We start from the raw sequence: 21,724 nt of genomic DNA, 5'->3' as shown, positions 1-21,724 counted from the left end.
GGTGTGTGTGTGTGTGTGTGTGTGTGTGTGTGTGTGTGCGGTGCCGACTTAGCCTCATCCGTCAGCACCAGCTTGTCGTGCTCAACCTTGAAGCGAGGGGTGAGAAGATTTCTGGGAGTTGGAAGATGAGAGGTGTTCTGTGATCAGCGTTTGTCCCTGAACCTCGGGGCTCTGATAAGATGAAGAGCTGTCAGAGGAGAACGTTCAGACTCAAGGCTGAAGCCCCGGGCGACAGCGGAGCCTCGGCACAATAGAAACACTCGTTTCGTATTTTTCTCTGACTGACTGCTAAGAAACCAGTCGAACAAAGAGGCTTGAACTACTTAAAAAAGCAAAAAAGCCATAAAATATTATGACATCAATTTATACAGGCACAAATCAGGAACATTATGATGGGAACACAATGCATACACACAATTTTTAATCTAATTTCTAAACCTAAGAATTTGAATTGATAAACTGACTTTCTGCAGGTGAATTTTTTTTTTGATGATGTTGAAGAAAATATGAGTTTAAATCATAACGGATTATCACATCATTGTTTACTTTTACGCCAAGTCCCAACACTTCTGAACCAGATTGGAATCTGTCTGCAGACGTGGGTTTCTGCTGAAGGCCAGGACGTCTCCAGTCGGGCTGGAATGCGGCCAGCCCGTCATCGGAGAACCCTCTCCACGCGGCGCTGAGGACCACATGCAGGATTACGTAACGGGACTCTGCAGCGTGGCTTCAGGGACGCCGTCAGGGTCACGCAGCTGTTTGGCCTTCAGGCCGCGGATAAGTTTGTTCCTTTGTTCTTCATCTTCGCTCTGATGGAGGAAAACAAGGGCTGAGGAGTCCGTCTCTGCCAAATGTTTCCTTATTCAAGCTTTCACACATGAGAGGTTGATATTTTCTGATGAGATTGTTTCCCTCTAAAAAAACCTAAAATTAAAAGTTGACGTAAAATCACAAAGAATTCAAAATGAAGTCGAAAACTTTTTGCAAAAAAAAAAAAAATTTCTGCAGTGAGGCTGTTTTTTGTTTGACACGCATCACGTCCATCACATGACGAGAGTCCCAACTGAACCAGCCGTTAGTGCGGTCTACAAGGGGCCCAACACGGAGCCCTGAGGGCCCTCCTGACGCGCCGTCACTTCAGCAGGTGCCTCAGCTGGTCCTGCAGGTTTTTAGAATGCTCCACACTGGAAGAGGAGGAGGACAAAGGAGTGTCAGTGCACGTCGCCAGTGTGTTATGGCTGACCGCTGAGACAACGACGTCAGCTGTTTGCACCCAAGCAACAACAGAATGTAGTTTAGACTTACTTCTTCTGGATGGCCTCCTGTCTGGGAGAGAGAGAAAGAAAGAGATCCGTTATTCAATGCCAGTTAGAGAAAAAAAAGTGTCACATATTTGTACTTGAGCCGTGCGATATGACGTGATCTGTTGTTTGACAATAGAAGAACATCCATCAGAGCTACGTCAACCTTTAAATGACGTCCTGGATGAAAACCAGAACTGATTGTGGAGAAATGTGTCCGGTTTAAAGACGGGGGTCTAGAGGTATTTTAAATTTAATTTCTGTGGAAAACACCAAGATTAAAAAACAAACAAACAAAAATCTAAATGACAGAACTGCTGCTCGTGGTTCTGTACGTGTGACGGATGGAGAAACCGGAGTGTATAGATCGTGGGATGTTCTGATACTCACTGGTACTGCAGATGTGTGGTGATGATGGACATTTTTCTCAGACTCTGGAAGACAGATTATGGAAGACAGATTATTATTAGCTGTCCCCCATGAGACAAGTGGAACACAATCTGAACTCACATCCTCAGAGTGCAGGATGGCGTCCTCTTGAACGACCATGTTTCTCGCTGCCTGGCCCAGAAGCTGGAGGAGATATCGACAAACAAATACGATGGTATGATTGATTGTCGTCAATAACTCCTGACTGTTCAGATCAATAACATATTTATCATCATTTCCTCAGAGGACATTACATCAGCTAGAAGTTCCAAGTTAACGAAAATAAAACCTGAAAGCAAACTTTCAGAATTAAAGTCTGACTGTAGAAGTCAATGGCGATTATGTCGCTGGTAATACAAAATGCCTTTACTTTGAAAATAACTACGCTTCCGGGTATTTCCGCGTTAGCTTGCTAAACGCGATAACACTGTTAGCAACGGCTATAATGTGAGATTAAATCCACCGAATCGTTTTACCTCCTGACTACGGGATCCTTTCAGCACTTGGCGGGTCAGCGCGATCACATCCCCGCTGCAGGAGCCCACTTTATCGGATAACAGGCCTTTAACGGACTGGCCGAACCGCGGCTGTGTGTCTGCGGAAGCCATCTTTCTGTTTTGGCTAACGACAGTGCGCGAGGAGGGTCAAACTAGGCGAAACGCGATTGACTCGCAAAAATTACATATTTTACTCAAAAAAACATGTTTTTAACCCCATTTTAATGCAGACTAATCATATTAAATTTATATTCAAATATTTTGGTTTTATGCCTGATTGTTTTAATCAAAATTTTAAAAAAATTCACTGCAGGAAAAAATGGAAAACATCCAATCTCAAAGAGAGAAAATTAAACAACTTATACTCCATTTATCAATTTGCACTCAATTGTTCCTCTTGTCCGCTATTCGAACCAAAAAATGTCCTCCAACAGGTTGACAATTTCTAGTGCAGTGAAGTAAAAATAGTCAAACATCCACCCCGTTATCAAGATCCACCTTGAAAGTCATAGTTTAATATATCCAGATTCATTGCCTTCTCTTCTATTCCATTGTAATCTCTCTATGAGTTTGTGTATAGTTGATAAAACTAGTCAACATAGTGGGAAAATAATTCTAGAATCCTGATAGACTCTGAAGTGTGACCATTTCTCTTATGTTTCCATCAAATAATATTTGTGAAATCACAAAACACACAAACTAATAAAACTTGAGAACAAGGGATAAAACAACCATATTTGCATCCTGTAAATGACAAAACACCCATAAAAATGTCGATGCGTGAGTAAAAGTGCACGTGTGTCAAAACCTAAACAAGACTTTTAAATTTACACCACACTGTACTAAAAACACAGATAATCAGTAAATGTCAGTAGCGTTCTACACGTCGTGCTTTCCTCCTCTGCAGACACGTGTCCATGTGATGGGGATACCTGCTGTCATGCTTTTTCTGCAAGGATTCAATGAATCAAGTTTCATCTTATCTTGTTTGAATGGGCGCAGCCTTAAATACCGGGTGAAGGACTTGACATTGAAGGAGCCGTATAAAAGCGTGGCCCTGCAGCAGCGTGCAGCCTTCCTGAACAGCTCCTGTCTGTGATGCTCGGCCTCCGCTGAATCAGCTTCCTCTGCTCTGGCCCCCCAGCTGACGGACATGCCTTGGTTTCTCTGCCTGTGTTTGTTTCTGGCCGTGGGCCTCACTTTGTTGCTGCTGCACCTGAAGCTCAGGATGTCTGCTGACGGCCCCCAGGAGCCCCCCAGGCTCCCAGCGCTGCCGGTGATTGGGAGTTTGTTGAGTCTGCGGAGCCCCAAACCTCCTCATGTGCTTTTCAAAGACCTGCAGCAGAAATACGGACACACTTACTCCCTGATGATGGGCTCACACTGCGTGGTGGTCGTCAACCAGCACGCACACGCCAAAGAGGTGCTGCTGAAGAAGGGGAAGATATTTGCAGGGAGACCCAGAACTGTGGGTATCCATCGTCCTCACTGTCTTCTCCTTCCATTACTGGCAGCAGTAATCATGTGTGTGTGTGTGTGTGTGTGTGTGTGTGTGTGTGTGTGTGTGTCTGTGTCCCAAACCCCTTGTGATGAAGGTAACAACAGATGTTCTGACAAGAGAGGGGAAGGACATCGCGTTTGGAGACTACAGCGCCACCTGGAGATTCCACAGGAAAATAGTCCACGGAGCCTTGTGCATGTTTGGAGAAGGTTCTGCATCTATTGAGAAGATCAGTAAGTACAGCACACACACACACACGCACGCACGCACGCACGCACGCACACACACACACACACACACACACACACACACACACACATAAACACACCCATCTCAAGACGCATGAGGGTAAATTCCTACCCACTGCTCTGTCTGTAAGGTGAAATAAAATGACAGAATCCTGCTAAAATAGAAGTCTGTGTAAACTATATTTATTATCTAGATGAATCGTTTTGTTTGTGTTCACCTTGTGACAAGAAGTAACTTCAATCTATAACTATACATATAAAACAAATATTTATATTTAACTATACAGTATATCTAACTATATACTTCTATACTTATAACACGTAAATAATGGGACAATCTGAAAACAACGGTTGATGTTTCACACACTTATTATTCTTTAAATCCACTGGTCCAGAAAACGCCTCAAAGAGCAGCGTTATTATCCTTCCAGTTGATATTTTAACAATTGCCCCTCAGGCGGGGACAGTGCATGTGTTTGGGTGTGTTTGGGACTATTTTCAGCTGTGGATTCCACCCCATATGTTCGTCTGATGAGTATTTGCAGCAGCGACAGGACAGCATGTGTATGTGTGTGTGTGTGTTATTCAAAATAAACTCCAGTGTGTGTTGATGGACATGGAAGAGTATGTCAAGCAGCGTAAGTGCTGCTGGCGGGTGTCAGCGGCGCTCTCAGACACTCAGCTTTGTCTCTGTCCCAGTCTGTGCAGAGGCTCAGTCTCTGTGCTCCGTCCTGTCCGAGGCGGGGGCCGGGGGCCTGGCCCTGGATCTGTCCCCCGAGCTGACCCGAGCCGTCACCAACGTCATCTGCTCGCTCTGCTTCAACTCCTCCTACCACCGGGGAGACCCCGAGTTCGAGGCCATGCTGAGCTACAGCCAGGGGATCGTGGACACGGTGGCCAAAGACAGCCTGGTGGACATCTTCCCCTGGTTACAGGTAGACGGAGCTCCTCCAATGCAGTCTGAAATAATGACGGAGAACGAATGAGGTCATGTGACCTTTACTCCATCCATCACAGGTTTTTCCCAACGCTGACCTGCGTCTCCTGAAGCAGTGTGTTTCCATCAGAGACAAACTCCTGCAGAAGGAATACGACCAACACAAAGTAGGCCGTCGCCGTCGAGGTGAAAGTGTTCACCAGCGCAGCTCCGTCTGACTGAATGTCTTTATGCCGCCTACCACCACCATCACCCCCCCACCCCAGGCAGACTACAGCGACCACGTCCAGAGGGACCTGCTGGACGCCCTGCTGAGAGCCAAACGCAGCGCCGAGAACAACAACACGACGGAGATCAGCGGCGAGTCAGTGGGGCTGAGCGACGACCACGTCCTCATGACGGTGGGGGACATCTTTGGAGCCGGCGTGGAAACCACCACCACCGTCCTCAAGTGGGCCGTCACCTACCTCATCCACTGCCCACAGGTAGGGGGTGCTGTAGGGGTGTGGGGGCATAGGTTGTAGGGTATAGGGGCGTAGGGCTTTAGGGTGTAGGGGTGTTCGGGGTGTACATTGTAGGGGTGAAGGGGTGTACGGGTATAGGGTACACTCTAGGGAGGTAGGGGTTTAGGGGTGTAGGGGTGTAGGGTTGTAGGGGTAAGGTCGCCCCGTTCTCCATCTGTGTTGTGTTCAGATCCAGAGGCGGATCCAGGACGAGCTGGACACTAAGGTGGGGTTGGACCGAACCCCCCAGCTCAGCGACCGCGGCAGCCTGCCCTACCTAGAGGCCACCATCAGGGAGGTGCTCCGGATCCGCCCCGTGGCCCCTCTGTTCATCCCCCACGTGGCCCTCAGCGACACCAGGTAAACCGGGCGCTGCGTGGTCACATGACGGCCTCAGCGCGAACATTAAAACCATTTTGTTCTCGCAGCATCGGCGATTTCACGGTGAGGAAAGGAACCCGCGTCATCGTCAACCTGTGGTCGCTGCACCACGACGAGAAGGAGTGGAAGAACCCCGAGATGTTCGACCCTGGTGAGAGGAAGCCGCCGCGCCGTCCATCCGATGTGGAACCCGCCATCACGTGTCGGTCGTTTCCTCTGCAGGTCGGTTTCTGAACAGCGAGGGCACGGCGCTCATCGTCCCGTCGCCCAGCTACCTGCCGTTCGGCGCCGGCATCCGGGTGTGTCTGGGGGAGGCTTTGGCCAAGATGGAACTCTTCCTCTTCCTGTCCTGGATCCTGCAGCGCTTTACCCTCTCTGTGCCGCCGGGTCACCCCCTACCTAGCCTGGAGGGCAAATTCGGGGTGGTCCTCCAGCCAGCCAAGTACGAGGTGAACGCCACGCCCAGACCTGGCTGGGACAGGAAGTGCCAGGCGTGCTGAGATTATGGACTTCCTGTTTTTGTTTTCCAGGGCAAACACGTGTCACGTGTTTCCGTGTGTATATTTAAAACGTACCGCGTGGAGTGGATGTGAATAAAAGTTTAAATAGAAACATTAATCATTCATTATATATAGATTTAAGAGTAACTTCTAAATAAATATTATATATTTATTCAAGTCATGCTTTTCAAATCAGGTTTTCTGTCTCCTGTCATTAAAATCACACCCAACAATAAAGAAACCCTGACTTTATATTTTTCTGTGGATTCATTGTGACCTGTGAGAAAGATGTCGTGTAATAAAGTTTTATATTCAATTCAATTTTTTTTTTTGCCTCCAAGGGGCAAATGGAGGCACATAAAGCAGAGTACAAAGAGCAAAAACCAGACTCAAAACACAGAAAACCAACACTAGCACTAAAATACACATTAAACAGGTATGTACAATATAATATATCACTATATATATATATATATATATATATATATATATATATATATATATTCAAATATGTATTAATATTAATATTGATATTAAGACAGATATATTCTGATTGGCTGAGTCCGAACCAGAGAACCCCCAAACACACTGTAGGGTTTTTTTGCGGGGGTGTTGATGTTGAGTTGCCTGCTTTGCCTCTCCTGTGTGTGTGTGTGTGTGTGTGTGTGTGTGTGTGTGTGTGTGTGTGTGTGTGTGTGTGTGTGTGTGTGTTTGTGTGTGTGTTTGGTGGGTGGGGGGGTAAGAGGGTGTGATGGGTGAGGGGGGTCTCCCTCCAGAGAGCTGCCCACTCTGTGTGCGCCAGAGGAGCCCCCCCGGTCACCATTCATACACCTGTTTTGTTGGGGTATGCTGATTGACGCGCAGAGACCGCCCCCCCCCCCCCCCCCACACACACACACACCCCAACACTTGTAGACCCTGGTGTCTATGGAAATCACCCCACCCGACCCTTGGCTCACACCTGACCGTCAGTGGAAGAATGCGCCGGGCCGCAGGCGGACGCGCAGCTGCCCGCCACCCCGGACCCACGCCGGCCTCCCTCACACCAGCTGCGCGGGCTCACCGGCGTCTCCACGCGGCCGTCACTCCGCACCGGCTCCCGGGGACAGGCGGACAGCATGCCGAGGTCGTTCCTGGTGAAGAAACATCACGGCAGGAGGGCGACCCACGGACGAGTGGAGCCGGACCCGGAGGGTAAGACCCGTCCCTGCGGTCCAGAGTAACTGTAACGGTCAGGGGAAGAGTAACGGATTACTCCATCTCTGAGGTACACGTACTTTACGGATTTAGAAATATTAAAAATACTGTTTCTCATATATTACGTCACTATAGTATATTTTAGTACATTACAATGTAGAATATAATATTATATATTCTACAATATTATATTATATATTCTGGTATATTTATTATTGGATATTATAGTAAAGGATAATATTTTATAGTATATATATATGTGATATTATATCATAGTACCTGTACTTTTATAGTACTATGATATTATATCATAATACTTTTTATTATAGGATATTATAGTATATTATAGTATGGGATATTATATTATATTACTTTTTATTATAAGATATTCTAGTATATTGTAGTATAGGATATTATATCATAGTATATTACTGTATTGAATAATATATTAAGCTACCTGCTATAAGAAATACTGTTTGTGTGTTTATAAATCAATAATCAATGTACAAAACTTTATTAACTTTTATCATTTAAATACTTTCACTTTACTCTTACGAGTTCTAGAAGTTCCCATTATGACCTTAAATATTATGGCTTTAGATTTAAAGGTTTTTTAGCCCAACACTGATTTGACCAAACATTTAAAACCAACACAACTTTTCAGAGTTGGACGTTGTTGTTTTTGTCTGGAGTTCTTCACAGGGACATAAAGCAGCAGAGGATTTGTGTGACCACAAACCAGAATGTGGTTTTTGTGTTCAGCAGGTGTGAAATCTGTCCCCAAAGAGTTCGAGCATTGTCCCCCCGGGTCCTCGAGGGACCAGAAGGGCCCCATTTAGCAGCCTCAAGGGTCCACGGAGCAGCCTTCCAGGCTCCTCCTGACCAGCCCCTCCTTCAGCCTTTGTATTTGTTCCAATACATCCCTTAAAGTGAGCCCCCCTGCCCCTACCCCCGCCCCCCTATCCAAACTTCCCGATGAATGTCCATTACCATCAGAAAAGAGCAGAGACAGAAAAGTTGATAATAACAAAATTCAGGCTGAAGAAAAGTGTAGGAGACAAACGATGATAGTTTGTTTTCTTCGTGCTTTAAAACTTTTTACCAGGAAATTAAAATAAAATCTGAGACGTTTAAAACACAAAAATATTCTCATATGTTCTCCAGACACTCATAAAGCCCCCCGACCAACCAGCCCCACCCTCCACCACCGTGGTCAAGCACCGATCCCACGGCTCCACCACAGATCCTCGTCTCTCTCCTCCTCCTCCTCCTCTTCATCCTGTCCTCTTTCTCTCCAAACGGACCGAGAAACCAGACCGGAGGGCCTCCTCCCTCCATCCCTCCCATTCCTGACCCTCTTCCCTACCGGCCCCCCCGGCGGCGTCGATGAAACCCTGGAGTGTTTGGGCTGCGGTAAAGAGCGCTTGAGCTTGTCGGGTCTGACCGATCACCAGCAGCTCCGGTGCGACTGGAGCAGCAGGAAGTCGTTCAGCTGTAAGTACTGCGAGAAGGAGTACGTGAGTCTGGGGGCGCTGAAGATGCACATCAGGACGCACACGCTGCCCTGCGTCTGCAAACTGTGTGGGAAAGCCTTCTCCAGACCCTGGCTGCTGCAGGGACACATCCGCACACACACCGGTGAGCAAACACACTTGTACACACACCGAAGCAATGCTGGATGAAACAGGGCTGGTGAGGAGGTTCCGACCCCTGACCTCCCTGGTGATGTGACAGAAAGTAGAACCTCAAGGTACGAGTTTAATTCATTATGTGACTGAGGTCCAAAGTCAAACAAATTTTCCCAATTTTATATAACTATAACATTTTAATCTAAACGATGAAAAAACACAAATTTTTATCAGCCAATAAAAATGCAGAATTGACCTGTGTATAATTAAATATATAGATGTTACGTAAACAATGATCAAGAATGAAAAGAAACACAAAAGTCTCACTGATGTTGTATCCATCCGCCAACGCGTGGTGGTGTCCTGAAACACGACTCGTATCTCGAGGTTCTGCTGTTCCAGGAAGCTGTGTCCCAGTCTCGTCCCGTCTGACGTGATTCTCCACCTTCCCTCCCCAGGAGAGAAACCGTTCTCTTGTCTCCACTGCAGCCGAGCGTTCGCCGACCGGTCCAACCTGAGGGCTCACCTCCAAACCCACTCGGACGTGAAGAAGTACCGGTGCGTCCGATGCTTCAAGACCTTCTCCAGGATCTCGCTGCTGGCCAAACACCAGGAGGCCGGCTGCCCAATGTCCTGAGGGCCTGAACGATCGCTGGGGGGGGGCAGTCTCACAGGACCTGATGGGTTGGGGTCCTAAAATCCTGCTTGATTTGACGACAGCCTTTTTTCATCGAAATGATTTTGCAGAAGATGTTAAATAAAATTACGTGTTAGCATCTGGATTTTGCGTTAATAGGTGACATGTTTGTTTTTTTTAGTCTTTATAAAGTTGCTGCTGTTTCCGGAGCGACTGATGAGTCCATGTTATGTGCGATGACACTTTGCTGTACAGAAAAACAAAGTTTTAAACCGACAGGGGACATAAAATCACAACATTTTCAATCTTATGCTTTCTTTTAAATCACATTTTCTGCTGTGGTGCTGCAAATATTTCAGGCAAATATGGAGTGAAACCAATCGAACGGATGAAAATAAACAAGTGTTTGCTAATTCAATCGTGTTGACTTTTATTTTACCAGAATGCCAATACATATTTTTTTTAATGATCTATCTTAAAAGACAAAATTATCAGTCACCTGATTTGTTTTTTCATTCATTTTCTCTGAATCGATCATTCACATTAAAAATACCTGGATGACGCTACTTCCTGTTTCCTGAAAAAGACAAGACTCACCTTGTTTTCATTCTAAATTCAGTCTTTTAATCATATCTATTCCATAATTTGTGTTTTAATGAACACGGAGCTGCACTTGCCCGGCCGACACCTGTAGGAGTCGGAGCACCTGTTGTTTGCCGGCAGGATGTCTCTGTTGTGATGTAATGGAATGCTATGAATAGGAACCGTGTGTGTGGAACAAGGTCTAAAAATTCCCGTCTGGTCAGACAGGTTCATTTTCAACACACACAGATGCTATTCTGGCTCCTGGCGGGCTATAAATACCCAGAATGCAGTTATATTAGGCCTGAGGGCGGAGCTCCGGCTCCCAGTGTGTCAGTAATACAAGACAGCAGCGCCGCATTTAGCTCCTGTCAAGACATATTAGGCTGGTGAATACACTAAATAATGTGTGTGTGTGTGTGTGTGTGTGTGTGTGTGTGTGTGTGTGAGGAAGTAACACACATGATGGCGACAAGATTAGGTTGTATTTTCCAGTATGTGTGTGTGTGTGTGTTGCTCACCAAAGGTCTCCGATGCTCCGCTGATGACTCCGTTACCGGGGATACCGTCCAGCGTGAGGCGAGGGGTGTGTGGGTGGTTTAATCATAGCTGAAGGATGGAGGGGGTCAGATGCTGCTGAGTGGGGGTCATTTCAGGGCGGGGCTCTGGATTTGTCCATCCTGGGCCACCGTAGAGATCTTCAGAACTTCCTGTCGGCCCCACATTGGACCTGGGATTCTGACACTAATCATTTATTTGTGTGAGACGCCATGAGTCTGCCAGACCTACTGGGTTCTTAGGGGTAACCCTAACCCCCCTCCTTTGGCTGGGGCATAAAAGATTAGCCCCACTTAAGCGGTCCAGTCAGCAGAACATCTGACCCTCAGAATGAAGACGAGGTGATCCGGTTTCAGATGAAGGAACCGATTCTTTACAACAAAAACCCAGAACACCGTCTGAGGAAGATTCTATTGGTGTATTGATAATCGTCTGATCGGCTGTTTGATAATCAGATGTTTAGTCGTGACCCCGTTCCAGACCGGGGGCCGGATGGTTCGGCCCCCGGTCTGGGGGCGTCAGACGCGGATATATCCGTACACTTGCTGTGGAAACAGATCAGTCAGGTGTTAATATCTCCAACCATGCCAAACCAAGCTATTACACCCCGCCTCTTTTTCCACCGTGACTGGAGTGTGTGTGTGTGTGTGTGTGTGTGTGTGTGTGTGTGTGTGTTTTTTAATATAGTAAAGCCTTCACACCATTTGTTCCGTTCTGTCGATATCTTGAACCACCTGTTGTTTCTGGCGTCTCGTGTGAAGCTGAATAATCCAAGATGTTGTTTTATAATGACTCAGGAGAGGAAAGGATGATGTCATCAGTCAACAAACACGCAGTAAACAAACAAGCAAACAAACAAAATGAAAATCAAGGAATCCTGCTCCAGAGCCGATAAGGTAACAAGCATTTATAAAAGATTGCTATTATTACATGAGATAAGAAAAACAATACAGAAGAAATAAAACCATGTGGATGAGATCTCACCAGGAGGGGGAAATCAAATTTAAAATTAGCTCTCATGAAGGGGAAATATTTTTATATCTGTAGCCGGATCCAGTTTCCAGAGCAAAGATTCCGACACCAGAAAAAAAAAAAGATTTTTCCTGCTCTTGTGCTTAAAGTTTCGTCTGTCAGCTCGATTCAACTTTCCAATCGATCTGAAGAGGAAAGAGGAAGAGAAAAATGACTCGTGAAATTAAAAAATAACTTTTTAAAAAAAAAACTTTTTTGATTTGTCGTTCAGGCTGGACATGAAGCGAATAAACGCGGATCCACCAGACCCCAAAAAAAAAAAAAATCAAAGTGAAAAACAAGATGATTTACAGAGATGTGGAAAACGATAAGGAATGATTGAATTTATAAAATCAATGAATCCTGATCAGAAATTATACAGAAGCTAAGTAAACAAAAAAAAAAAAAAATCAGCTTCATGTTCAGTCTGAACCTTTTATTCTACTTTCATCTCAGAATCAGGACAGAATTAAAAACGTCTCACGTTGACATCACTATAAAGTCCCTTATTTGAGGTAATTCAACTCAATTTTAAAGAGTCTGTTCTGTCAGAGCAGAATATTTTGAACCCAAACAGGTTTTATGTCACGTCACATTTGAGCTATTTTCCAACGGGCGCTGATTCCGACATAGAAAATAAAAATAAAAAAACAAACAATCACAGTGAATTCAAAGTATTTTCGACCACACAAATATTAATGGCACATGCTGCCCATTTAGAGGAAAGGTCCAGTGTGAAGGTTTACTGATAATAATCACAGGAATCACGTTTCCTCCAGCTCACAGCGAGGGTTCTACATCTACACTGGTTTTCTACGGCAGCCCGTAAAGGACAAACCTCGAACCTGACGCTTTTCAAACCTCTGGATGCTACAATAATCCAACAAACTGGACCTTTAAGTAATCATTCAACAAATATTAGAAGGTTTTTGTCACACAAAGTAAAACTAATTGAACATTTCCTATCAAATTAGTTCTAATCCCTGACACCATTTACAATTTTAGGTCTTTGTAAAAACCTTTTTTTTTTTTTTTGAAAAAAAAAAAAGGAAAAACAGATTTAATCTCAGAAAAATGATAAAACAGTTGTTAGGATGATAGAAAGAGAGTTCCAACTATTATTAAAAATAAAAACTGAGTGAATTAAAGTGCAAATGATGAATGCATCCCGCCTGCATAAAGCCTGGTCTGTACGTGTGTGTGTTTTCATCTCGATGTTTCATGTCTGCCATCTATCGGTGGAACTATGTGTGTTAATCCCCCTGCTTTGTGCGTGTGTGTGTGTACAGTATGTGTGTGTTTTCATTGTCCGATGTTACTCCAGCGTTTTGAGACGTTTTCAAAAAATATTTCTTCTTCTTTTTTTTTTTTTTGAGTCGTCTATCTCGGCAGATGGATCATAAAAATATTTCTTGCAGAAGGAAGCAGGAGGCGACGGTAAAACCCGACGCTTCCATCCCTCCTGGCTTTTGTGACGCCGCCGGATCAAGAAATGCTGAGAAGTGCAAATAGATAGAAAACGGTCTGGTCGGCATTGTTTTTACGTGTGAGTGTGAACACTGATGAACTTTCTGTGTTGATGACAATTTAAAAGTCACGACCTGCTGGAAGCATCTGACATCACGACCAATCGTCTCACACAGAGGAGAGATGGGAGGCGGAGAAACACCGGATTGGTCGATACGGTGCGGTGGAACTCTGGAGTCTAAAGGAAGAACTTCAAGCGTTCACACGCGTCCTCGTGAGCGTCAGAGCGCCACCTGTGGGACGGAGGCTTTAGTTCAGGGTCAAATACGGAGGGAGGGAAGCTGACCTGGGATAAACGTAGCATTCTTTTCCTTCTTATTCTCTTCGTGACATCGGTACCAGAACACTCCTTAAACGAACCACTGGTCGCTTCGACCGGAAGTCGAAGTCAACTGTTGATCTGGGTTTGATTCATCTTATCATTTTAACTCTTGAAATCAATTTCCGGCTCAAATTTGGATAGCAGGTATAAAATTCCCAGCCTGAAAGTCACCAGCTCCGGACGCTTCAGAGTCAGCAGGTGAAGGTATGATGGGATGTAACGAAGCTCTTCCTGGTTCCATCGGTGGATCCAATCCAAATCCATCAGCTCCTCATCCAATAAGAGAAGACTCCTCCGAACCACCGCTACGGCTACGGCGGTTAAAAAAAAAAGAAAAGAAAGCATCCCTTGTGTGAAGACGACAGAATCCTGCTGAGTCGGGTGTTTTTGCTGGCTGCTCGGTTCCTTCTGAGCGCTGGAGGAGCCGCTGGCGGCGGTGGAGTCGGTGACGGGACGGACGCCGGCGTCAGTTCTCCGCCAGCGACAGAGCCAGAGCCGCCTGCAGCGCTGCCTCTTCGTCGATGCTGTAATCCTGAGGAGAAGAACGCCACAGCGGTGGAATGAATTCTCTTTAGAGGTTCCACTGAAAACGAAGGAAGGTGTGTAAAAAAAAAAAGCATAGAAGAAGAAGTCAGACTTACGACAAAGGTGTCGTAGGAGAACTTGTGTCTATGGAGAAGGTGCTGGAGGAAGTTGGAGCTCTTGTAGCTGGGGTCTCCCCACGGCATGGCCGAACACACAGGACACACCTGCAGACACACACACACACACACACAAGTTTAAAGAGCAGCTGGGTTCACACGGTGAGCTTTGCATTGCAGATCCGTCCCTCACCACTTTGTTGGGGTCGTTCCGGTGGTTGTCCATGCAGTGCTTCACCAGCTCCTGCTGGTCCAGGTTCCTGGCGCCGCAGAACGGACACACGAACGTCGACCGGTTGGGAATATTGCTACACACACACACACACAGAAGATGTTAAGCATGTCGAAGTAACATTAATGCCTCCAGATGGTCTCAGCATTTGTAAATAAAGATTTGTGGAACATAACGTGTGAAGCATCATCTGTGCTACGTTGTGGAGTTTTACAGACGGCTCTGAGGCTGGGAAAGGGGAAATTATGGGAAATGCAGTCTCTGAATGCAGAAAATTCTGATTTTTATGTTGGTTCATCTCGGTCGTTTCCAGACTTCAGGGTGGTAGCCGTACCTCGGTATGGGCTGGGAGGTGGGAACCACGGGGACGAACTTGGGACAGTTGGCGAGCTGCTCTTGTACTTTAGAACAGGAAGAGATGTGGGACCTCATCTTCACCAGAGCCACCTGACACACACACACACACACACACACACACACACACACACACACACACACAGTTATACATGAATATCAACAAACATTCTGCCAAAACTCGCATGCCTTCCTGTTTTGTTGTGGGGGGGGTTTTCATCAAACTGCATCATCAAGATGTTAACGTTTGTTTTAAAACGTTAAAATACTCTAAATATACTATTGTTTGGACCATAAACATCTCACTAAATCAAACGTTAAACATCAATTCCTGGCGTCTCTACCTTTTTGCTACAGCCTCTGCAGGGCGCTTTGTAGGAGGCCAGCTGCTTCTCCACGCTGGAGGAGCGCTCCACCTTCTTGGGGTCAAAGGGCACACGGCACAGGGGGCAGAGAGGCGAGGTCACTTGAAGACACGGCTGCAGACACTCCCCGCAGAACCTGAGACAGCAGATGACAGGAAGGGTTCAACTCTGTCTGCGATGGGTGACAGGAAGTCGGCGTGTCTCGGAGTTCGGTCCGTCCCCGTCAGCAGCACCAAGGGAACAAAACAGCTTTGTTTCAGCTGCAGACAGACGTGAAGCCTCCTGAAGTCTGATCGGCTCTTTGTTGTCCCTGTTTTCAGCTCCAGACAGACAGATTAGACACGAACCCTCAGGCCGACTGCTCTCATATTCAATCTGATGCAAAGCGGGAGCTCAGAGTCTTTGATCATCTCGTCTGTTTCCCCCTCAAAAAAACAACACCCCCCCCCCCCACACACACACACACACACACTTCAGATGTTAATCTTAAAATGAGCAAGACAGAAAACAAGACGATACCGAACACGTCTCAAATTTAGTACAAGCTTTTTTTGGTCTTTTTGTTTTCGTTTTCTTCGTTCATTTTAATCTGTGTGATGACAGACTGATGGCATTTTGGGCTTGATTTCTTTTTTTTTTGCGGGGGGGGGGCTGTTTGGGACTGGGGGGACAGGTGTAACTCTCATAACCCTACATGATGCAAATCACTGATTATGACTAATATACAGTCAGTCTAGCTGCGTTTTATTTACTTTAATGCGATAAATGTAAATAAGTATAACATTTCAGACAAATTTCTCCAGAAAAAAACCATGTAAATAAAAACACATACATATATATTAGTATATACAGTATTTTCCGCACTATAAGACACCCTTTCAATGAATGGTCTATTTTAACACGTTTTCACATATAAGGCGCACTGGATTATAAGGCGCATCGTTTTTTGAGAAGATTAAAGGCTTTCAGGTGCGCCTTATAGTGCAGAACGTACAGCAGTGTGTGGTGGAGAGCCACTCAACGACCCGGACACAGATACGGCAGATTTTGTTGATTTTTCTGCAGATCTGATGAATTAAAGAAATTGTCGGACTAATATTTATGTTTCTGCCTCATTAGAGGACAGAAAATACATGAAATGAGCCTCGAGAGTAGAGACCTGGTTTTTTTTTCTCACATAAATAGTAAAATGAGAGAATAACTGCTGGAATAAGTGCAGAAACTTCCACAGGAACAACAACAACAACAACAACAACAACAACACGCATGCAGACGTGTAGGAACTACTTTACGTGTGAGCGCAGCTGGCGATGCTGACGGGTTTATGGTAGACCTCCAGGCAGATGGGGCAGGAGAACTGGCTCTCGATGCCCTCCGCCGGGGCAGCCAGCGAGCCGGAGCCGCTGCCCGGCTGCTGCTGCTGCTGCTGCTGCTGGCGGAGCTGGGAGCTCCCGGAGACAAAGCTTCGAAACATCGCCATCATGGAGCCGGAGACGATCCGCAATTGTCGACAACAAGCTCGTTTGCCCAGAACAGGAAGCGCTCTCCCGATTGTTCAAACTGCGTTTAGCTAGCGGGTTATCCGTACAGTAGTTTGAATATACGCCGTGCAAACATGGTGGCGTCTCGATACGCTCACGGTGAAATCATCTTCAATGAGACAAAACATTACTTTTCCGTGGCAGCGGAAGGCATGCTGGGGAAGTAAACATTTACAGCAGTGCTCGTTGGCGAGTGTCAGCAGGAGGATGACCCCGATAAAAAAAAAGTAGATCTACAAACTGGCGGAGGACGTAACACGCTACATCCAAGCGGTTGTTAGATCAGCTGTTATTGTCAAGCGTTAGTGAACGCTCGTGAGCAGAGGCGAGGCCACAACAAGAAGCCCTCCCCGCGCGCTGTTTTCTGGGAGTTGTAGTTCTATTCTTTACCTACATGAAGTGCTGTATTGTTCTGCAAAACTACAATCCCATACGTCCAACGTGCGGCGCAAAATTCGTGTCATAAAGAGGAGGAAGTTGACGTTGTTGTTTTTTTTACTTGTAATTTAGTTATTATTTTAAAACTGTTATGAAAGTATATTGAAGAAAGGGAATTTGGACATCTTAGCATTTGATAAGATAATGTGAATGTGTGTCTTATTTTTTTCTGTAGTCTCATTTCTTTAGTCACTTGAAAGGAAAGCAGTTTGAGTAAAAGTCATGACTTTTGTGATCACTGATAGAACAAAGAGAAAGAAATGTTCCGTATTAATCGTACCCGTCTGAGCAACAAGGCCTGTAGGTTTCATGTGAACACAAAATCTGGATATAAATATTTGGGTCTGTGGTCTTGCAAAACATAAATAAAGTTTTGTAATGTCCTCTGATAACTCTTGAGGTCGAAATTTTGAATTTTAAAGTAATTCAATGTGTACCTTACAATGGTGCAATAAAGATTTTCTTTTATTTATTTTCTTGTGGCTGTATTTAATTTGGAATAAAACCAGTTCTGGACGAACGGCTTCTGTACATTTAGAAAATGGTAGACTAATTGCATTGAGATTGAAATGATTTATATGATTAAAGATTATTTACGGACATATTCTGCATCTGTGTTTTATTAATGTGATCTAACAGGCTTGAATAATTCTAAATCAAGGCCTGCATAAAAACACAGATTATAATTGATCTTTTTATAGTCCCTATTTTAATCTGAATTTAATAAATTCCACTCCCCGCCACGTGGTGGCAGTATTTAATCTTTCTGCTATTCTTCATCTTTCCCCAGTATAGAAATTATGACGTCATCGAAGTGCGCCACAGCCAAGTTTAGATGGTAACACATGAAGGCGCTCTGATAAATCAGTAAACATTCAGTTTAATAACAGAACGTCGAACAATCGGTGACGTTTTATAGAAGTGTTATAAAGTTTCCCAGCTCTTAGTGACGTCAGGTGTTCAGTACTTCCGTCTTGTACGTTTTCAAAGTTAGGAAGAGAAGAACTGCTCTTAGCTAACCTGGTGACCGGTTTCAGCAGTAGAGTTAAACCAGTTTGCTAAGCGTCCTCACGATGTGTCAGGTGGATGAGGAATACAACGACCAGCTGGATCTCACGCACGTGCCCAGGTAGGTTATTACGTCAGCGTGTCGGTCATCACGATACTACGTCATCAACGTGGCTTTCATTCCTTCCCTTTTTTAGTGTTTCCAAGAAATGTGTCAAATGCAAAGAGGCCACAGCGGCTGTGGTCATCAGAGCTGGAGACACGTACTGCAGGTGAGACTGGTTTTAGCTTTGAAAAGCTTTGTGTTGATTAAAAATGCATAAATTAAAAAGAATGGAGGATATCATGTTGTAAATGTTTTCTGTCTGTAGGAGCTGTTTCAAAGAATTCTTTGTTCATAAATTCCGAGCCATGCTGGGTAAAAACAGAATTATTTTTCCAGGAGAGAAGGTAATATCAGGATTATAATCTCTGATTTTCAGTGTGTGTGAGCTGGAACAGTGTTACACTTCACTGCCGGTGTCTTCTCTGGCTGTAGGTGCTGCTGGCTGTTTCTGGAGGTCCTTCCTCCTGCTCGATGCTCAGTCAAGTCCAAGAGGTCTGTCTGTCTTACTGTAAACACAGCTAGAAATATGAAGCTAGTTTCATCCTTTATTTTTTACGTGAAAACATTTGTTTTCCCTCAGGGTTTGAGTCAGAACGCTCACAAGAAGCTGAGATTCTCACCGGGCATTGTCTTCATCGATGGTAAATGAAATGAAGCATCGCACGTGGTAAAGGAAGGACTGTTTTTCCGTGGCTGAATGTTGTGTCTCTTTCCACAGAGGGTGGGGCTGTGGGTCAGTCTGTGGAGGAGAGAAGGCAGACGGTGGTCCAGCTTCAGGCTGCGTTCAAAGCCACCGGTTTCCCGTTCCACATCGTGCCTCTGGAGCAGGTCTGCCCTTAGAAATCCACCAGTTTGTTTCAGTTCTGCCACTGGGCGCTTGTAATAGGAGGGGAAAACATCAGCAGCGGCTTAAATGAATCCAAATCAAACACACTACCTCCTCTCAGGTTCTGGATCTTCCCGGTTCCGTCGTGACGACAATCCCGTCGTCTTCGGAGCGACCGGCCGGCGCCTACAAATCAGCGGTGGGTCGCTTCATTCAGAGCGACCACACTAATGGTCCGGCAGCACAGGAACCGGAGGAGACGCCCCTGCCTGATGTCCAGGAGTCCCAGACGGAGTCCCTGCAGCAGCTGATCCGCTCTGCTAAGACGCTAACAGCCAGAGAAGACCTGCTGAACACGTTGAGGTCTGTGAGCGCAGCGTGACATCAGATCCAGGTTTCTCAGACCGTCCTGACCCGTGTGTGTGTGTTCCCCTCCCAGGCAGCATCTGCTGGTGCACACGGCTCGCACCGAAGGCTACAGCAAGCTGATGCTGGGAGACAACTGTACCAGACTGGCTGTCAAGCTGCTGACCAGTATATCCCTGGGCAGAGGAGCACAGCTTGCTCAGGACACGGTGCGTTTGTAGGCGTTAAGGTCCAGAATTAGATGAGAAACAAACATTCATTCTCTAAAGACTATATCTGTGCGTTTGTGTCCGCAGGGCTTCTCAGACTCCAGGTACGGGGACATAATAATAGTCCGGCCAATGAGGGACTACTCGGTGAAAGAAGTGGCGTATCACAACCACATGTTTGACGTAGCCTCAGTTTTCATCCCAGGCTTGGACACCAAGGTAAGACCCACCCACACCTGGAGGACACGTGTTCCATCCCGAGTCCGTTGTGATGTTGTTGTCTTCGTCCCGCAGACGCCAGATAAAGCCAGCATCCAGCGTCTGACCGAGAGCTTCGTCACCAAACTGCAGGCAGACTTCCCCTCCACGGTCAGCACCATCTACAGGTCAGTGAGGGGTCAGTCGATCTCCTGTCCTGCAGGAAACGGCTCTGTGGACGACGTGGCTTCAGAAGCCCATCATGAGGCCGGGAATGAAACTGAAACTCATTTTCCCGCAGGACCAGCGAGAAGCTGCAGACGGCAGGAAGGAGCTCCTCCACCGCCGCCACCGACAACCACAGCGGCGGCAGATGTCTGCTCTGCATGTGCAACTTGGACACAGCCACCAACGCTGGTGAGTGGATGATGAAAAGAAACATGGATGTTTAAAATAAATGTATGGATTATGGGGGGGTTTTTTTCTCCAGAGAATGCTTCTGCTTTCAAAGCCACGCTCATCTCAGAGCAGCTCTCTCAGGCCAAACGTCCAGGGGCGACTCGTTGCTCCTCAGACACGCCAAGACCAAACGCAGGGCAGCGCTGCTCCTCTGGTGAAGCAGGGGATTGTGGGAGAACAGAGGGAGGTGGAGGCTGTTGTTCTTCTTCCAAGTAAGTATGGAGTGATTCATCCGATTTAAAGCTGATTGTATTTCCTGCTTGATCTACTAAATAAATCCCAGTTTCACATCAGACCAGTGAACCCATCGTGATGCCTTTGAGTCCATCGGTGTGTTTTGTGTTCTTAAATCACAGGACGGTGGAGACGGATGATCTGAAGAGCCTACTGTGCTACAGCTGTCAGCTGACCGTCAAAGACATGGTGAGTGGAAGCTTCACAGGAAGTGAATGTCTGAACTTTGATTTTCAAACTTTTCCACATCAGTAGTTTTTTAAAATTTCTATCGTGACATCTTTAGTACTCGAACTTCAGATACAATTGGGATTCTTGCTTCTGGCAGTTAGCATGTTGCTGATATTACAGCTAACCATGGCACTTTAGAGTCTTTTTTTACTCTATTTATGACAATGAGGAAAATCATCCTATCAAGTTTTTTCTGCAGTTTTTCTTCTTTCTCTTTTCTTTCTAGGCGTCGCTGGAGCGCCTCCCGCAGTACATCCTGTCTGAGGCTCAGAAGAGGCAGCGGAGGTGAGAATTTCTGTCATTCAATTTACTCTTGTTTTTCGAGGTTATGTTCAGTTATCAGAATATATTTGTCAAAGGGCAGCCTAGAGAGCCAATCAGGAGCGTGATATTTGATCCGCTGTGTCCTGCAGGTCTCAGATGAGAGAAGAGATCAGTGAGTTTCTGCTGGAGGACGGCGATGAAGGCGATTAGAGGAAGGAGGAAAGATTCCAAGTGTTCCACACCGGATCAGTGAAGCAGAAATCTACGGAGGACGTCCCATTTAAGTAACGGATCCAAGAGTTTAAAGACCTCAGATATTTTTCGCACATTTTCCAGCTTCAGACAAAGCATTTGGAGGTTATGTATTTGATGTAAAATACTTTTTTCTCTGCTGTTTACTTATATAAATCAAGCTTTGTATTTAAAACATTGAGGATAAAAGTTAAAACACTAAAGTTTAACATTTTGAAGGTCCCAGAAAGTGCAGTTTTAT

General features: G+C 45.7%; 5 protein-coding genes across 6 annotated transcripts; 3 read left to right on the top strand and 2 right to left on the bottom strand.

The window, feature by feature from the left end:
* Positions 1–364: 364 nt before the first annotated feature.
* borcs7 (BLOC-1 related complex subunit 7) lies at positions 365–2,346 on the bottom strand. Its single transcript, XM_068327617.1, has 5 exons — positions 2,207–2,346; positions 1,812–1,874; positions 1,692–1,735; positions 1,306–1,326; positions 365–1,184 (listed from the first exon to the last, which is right to left on the bottom strand). The coding sequence occupies exons 1-5, from the start codon at positions 2,336–2,338 to the stop codon at positions 1,133–1,135; spliced, it is 312 nt and encodes a 103-aa protein (XP_068183718.1). The 5' UTR covers positions 2,339–2,346; the 3' UTR covers positions 365–1,132.
* A 654-nt stretch (positions 2,347–3,000) lies between these two features.
* On the top strand, positions 3,001–6,524 carry cyp17a1 (cytochrome P450, family 17, subfamily A, polypeptide 1). The gene is made up of 8 exons (XM_068327607.1): positions 3,001–3,695; positions 3,823–3,961; positions 4,676–4,911; positions 4,994–5,080; positions 5,180–5,398; positions 5,607–5,776; positions 5,845–5,948; positions 6,020–6,524. The coding sequence occupies exons 1-8, from the start codon at positions 3,381–3,383 to the stop codon at positions 6,295–6,297; spliced, it is 1,548 nt and encodes a 515-aa protein (XP_068183708.1). The 5' UTR covers positions 3,001–3,380; the 3' UTR covers positions 6,298–6,524.
* A 710-nt stretch (positions 6,525–7,234) lies between these two features.
* On the top strand, positions 7,235–10,177 carry LOC137603820 (protein snail homolog Sna-like). Its single transcript, XM_068327614.1, has 3 exons — positions 7,235–7,491; positions 8,659–9,132; positions 9,581–10,177. The coding sequence occupies exons 1-3, from the start codon at positions 7,416–7,418 to the stop codon at positions 9,757–9,759; spliced, it is 729 nt and encodes a 242-aa protein (XP_068183715.1). The 5' UTR covers positions 7,235–7,415; the 3' UTR covers positions 9,760–10,177.
* Positions 10,178–11,791: 1,614 nt separating this feature from the next.
* On the bottom strand, positions 11,792–17,080 carry LOC137603819 (E3 ubiquitin-protein ligase RNF166). Of its 2 annotated transcripts, XR_011037328.1 has the most exons (7): positions 16,644–17,080; positions 15,331–15,487; positions 14,967–15,079; positions 14,594–14,708; positions 14,401–14,508; positions 13,724–14,291; positions 11,792–12,056 (listed from the first exon to the last, which is right to left on the bottom strand). XR_011037328.1 is itself a non-coding variant. In XM_068327613.1 (6 exons), the coding sequence occupies exons 1-6, from the start codon at positions 16,832–16,834 to the stop codon at positions 14,226–14,228; spliced, it is 750 nt and encodes a 249-aa protein (XP_068183714.1). In that variant the 5' UTR covers positions 16,835–17,080; the 3' UTR covers positions 11,792–14,225. The 2 variants fall into 2 exon arrangements, 1 of the variants encoding a protein (XP_068183714.1); XM_068327613.1 differs by having other exon boundaries at positions 11,792–14,291.
* A 1,074-nt stretch (positions 17,081–18,154) lies between these two features.
* On the top strand, positions 18,155–21,518 carry ctu2 (cytosolic thiouridylase subunit 2 homolog (S. pombe)). The gene is made up of 15 exons (XM_068327608.1): positions 18,155–18,459; positions 18,536–18,610; positions 18,710–18,788; positions 18,877–18,936; positions 19,025–19,085; positions 19,163–19,272; positions 19,392–19,633; positions 19,710–19,845; positions 19,933–20,064; positions 20,140–20,231; positions 20,345–20,460; positions 20,534–20,714; positions 20,859–20,925; positions 21,194–21,252; positions 21,381–21,518. The coding sequence occupies exons 1-15, from the start codon at positions 18,404–18,406 to the stop codon at positions 21,439–21,441; spliced, it is 1,527 nt and encodes a 508-aa protein (XP_068183709.1). The 5' UTR covers positions 18,155–18,403; the 3' UTR covers positions 21,442–21,518.
* The last annotated feature ends 206 nt before the right edge of the window (positions 21,519–21,724 follow it).

Source organism: Antennarius striatus, chromosome 11 (assembly GCF_040054535.1).
Source record: "Antennarius striatus isolate MH-2024 chromosome 11, ASM4005453v1, whole genome shotgun sequence".
NCBI classification, from domain to species: domain Eukaryota; kingdom Metazoa; phylum Chordata; class Actinopteri; order Lophiiformes; family Antennariidae; genus Antennarius; species Antennarius striatus.
This window is presented reverse-complemented; position numbering and strand designations above follow the sequence as displayed.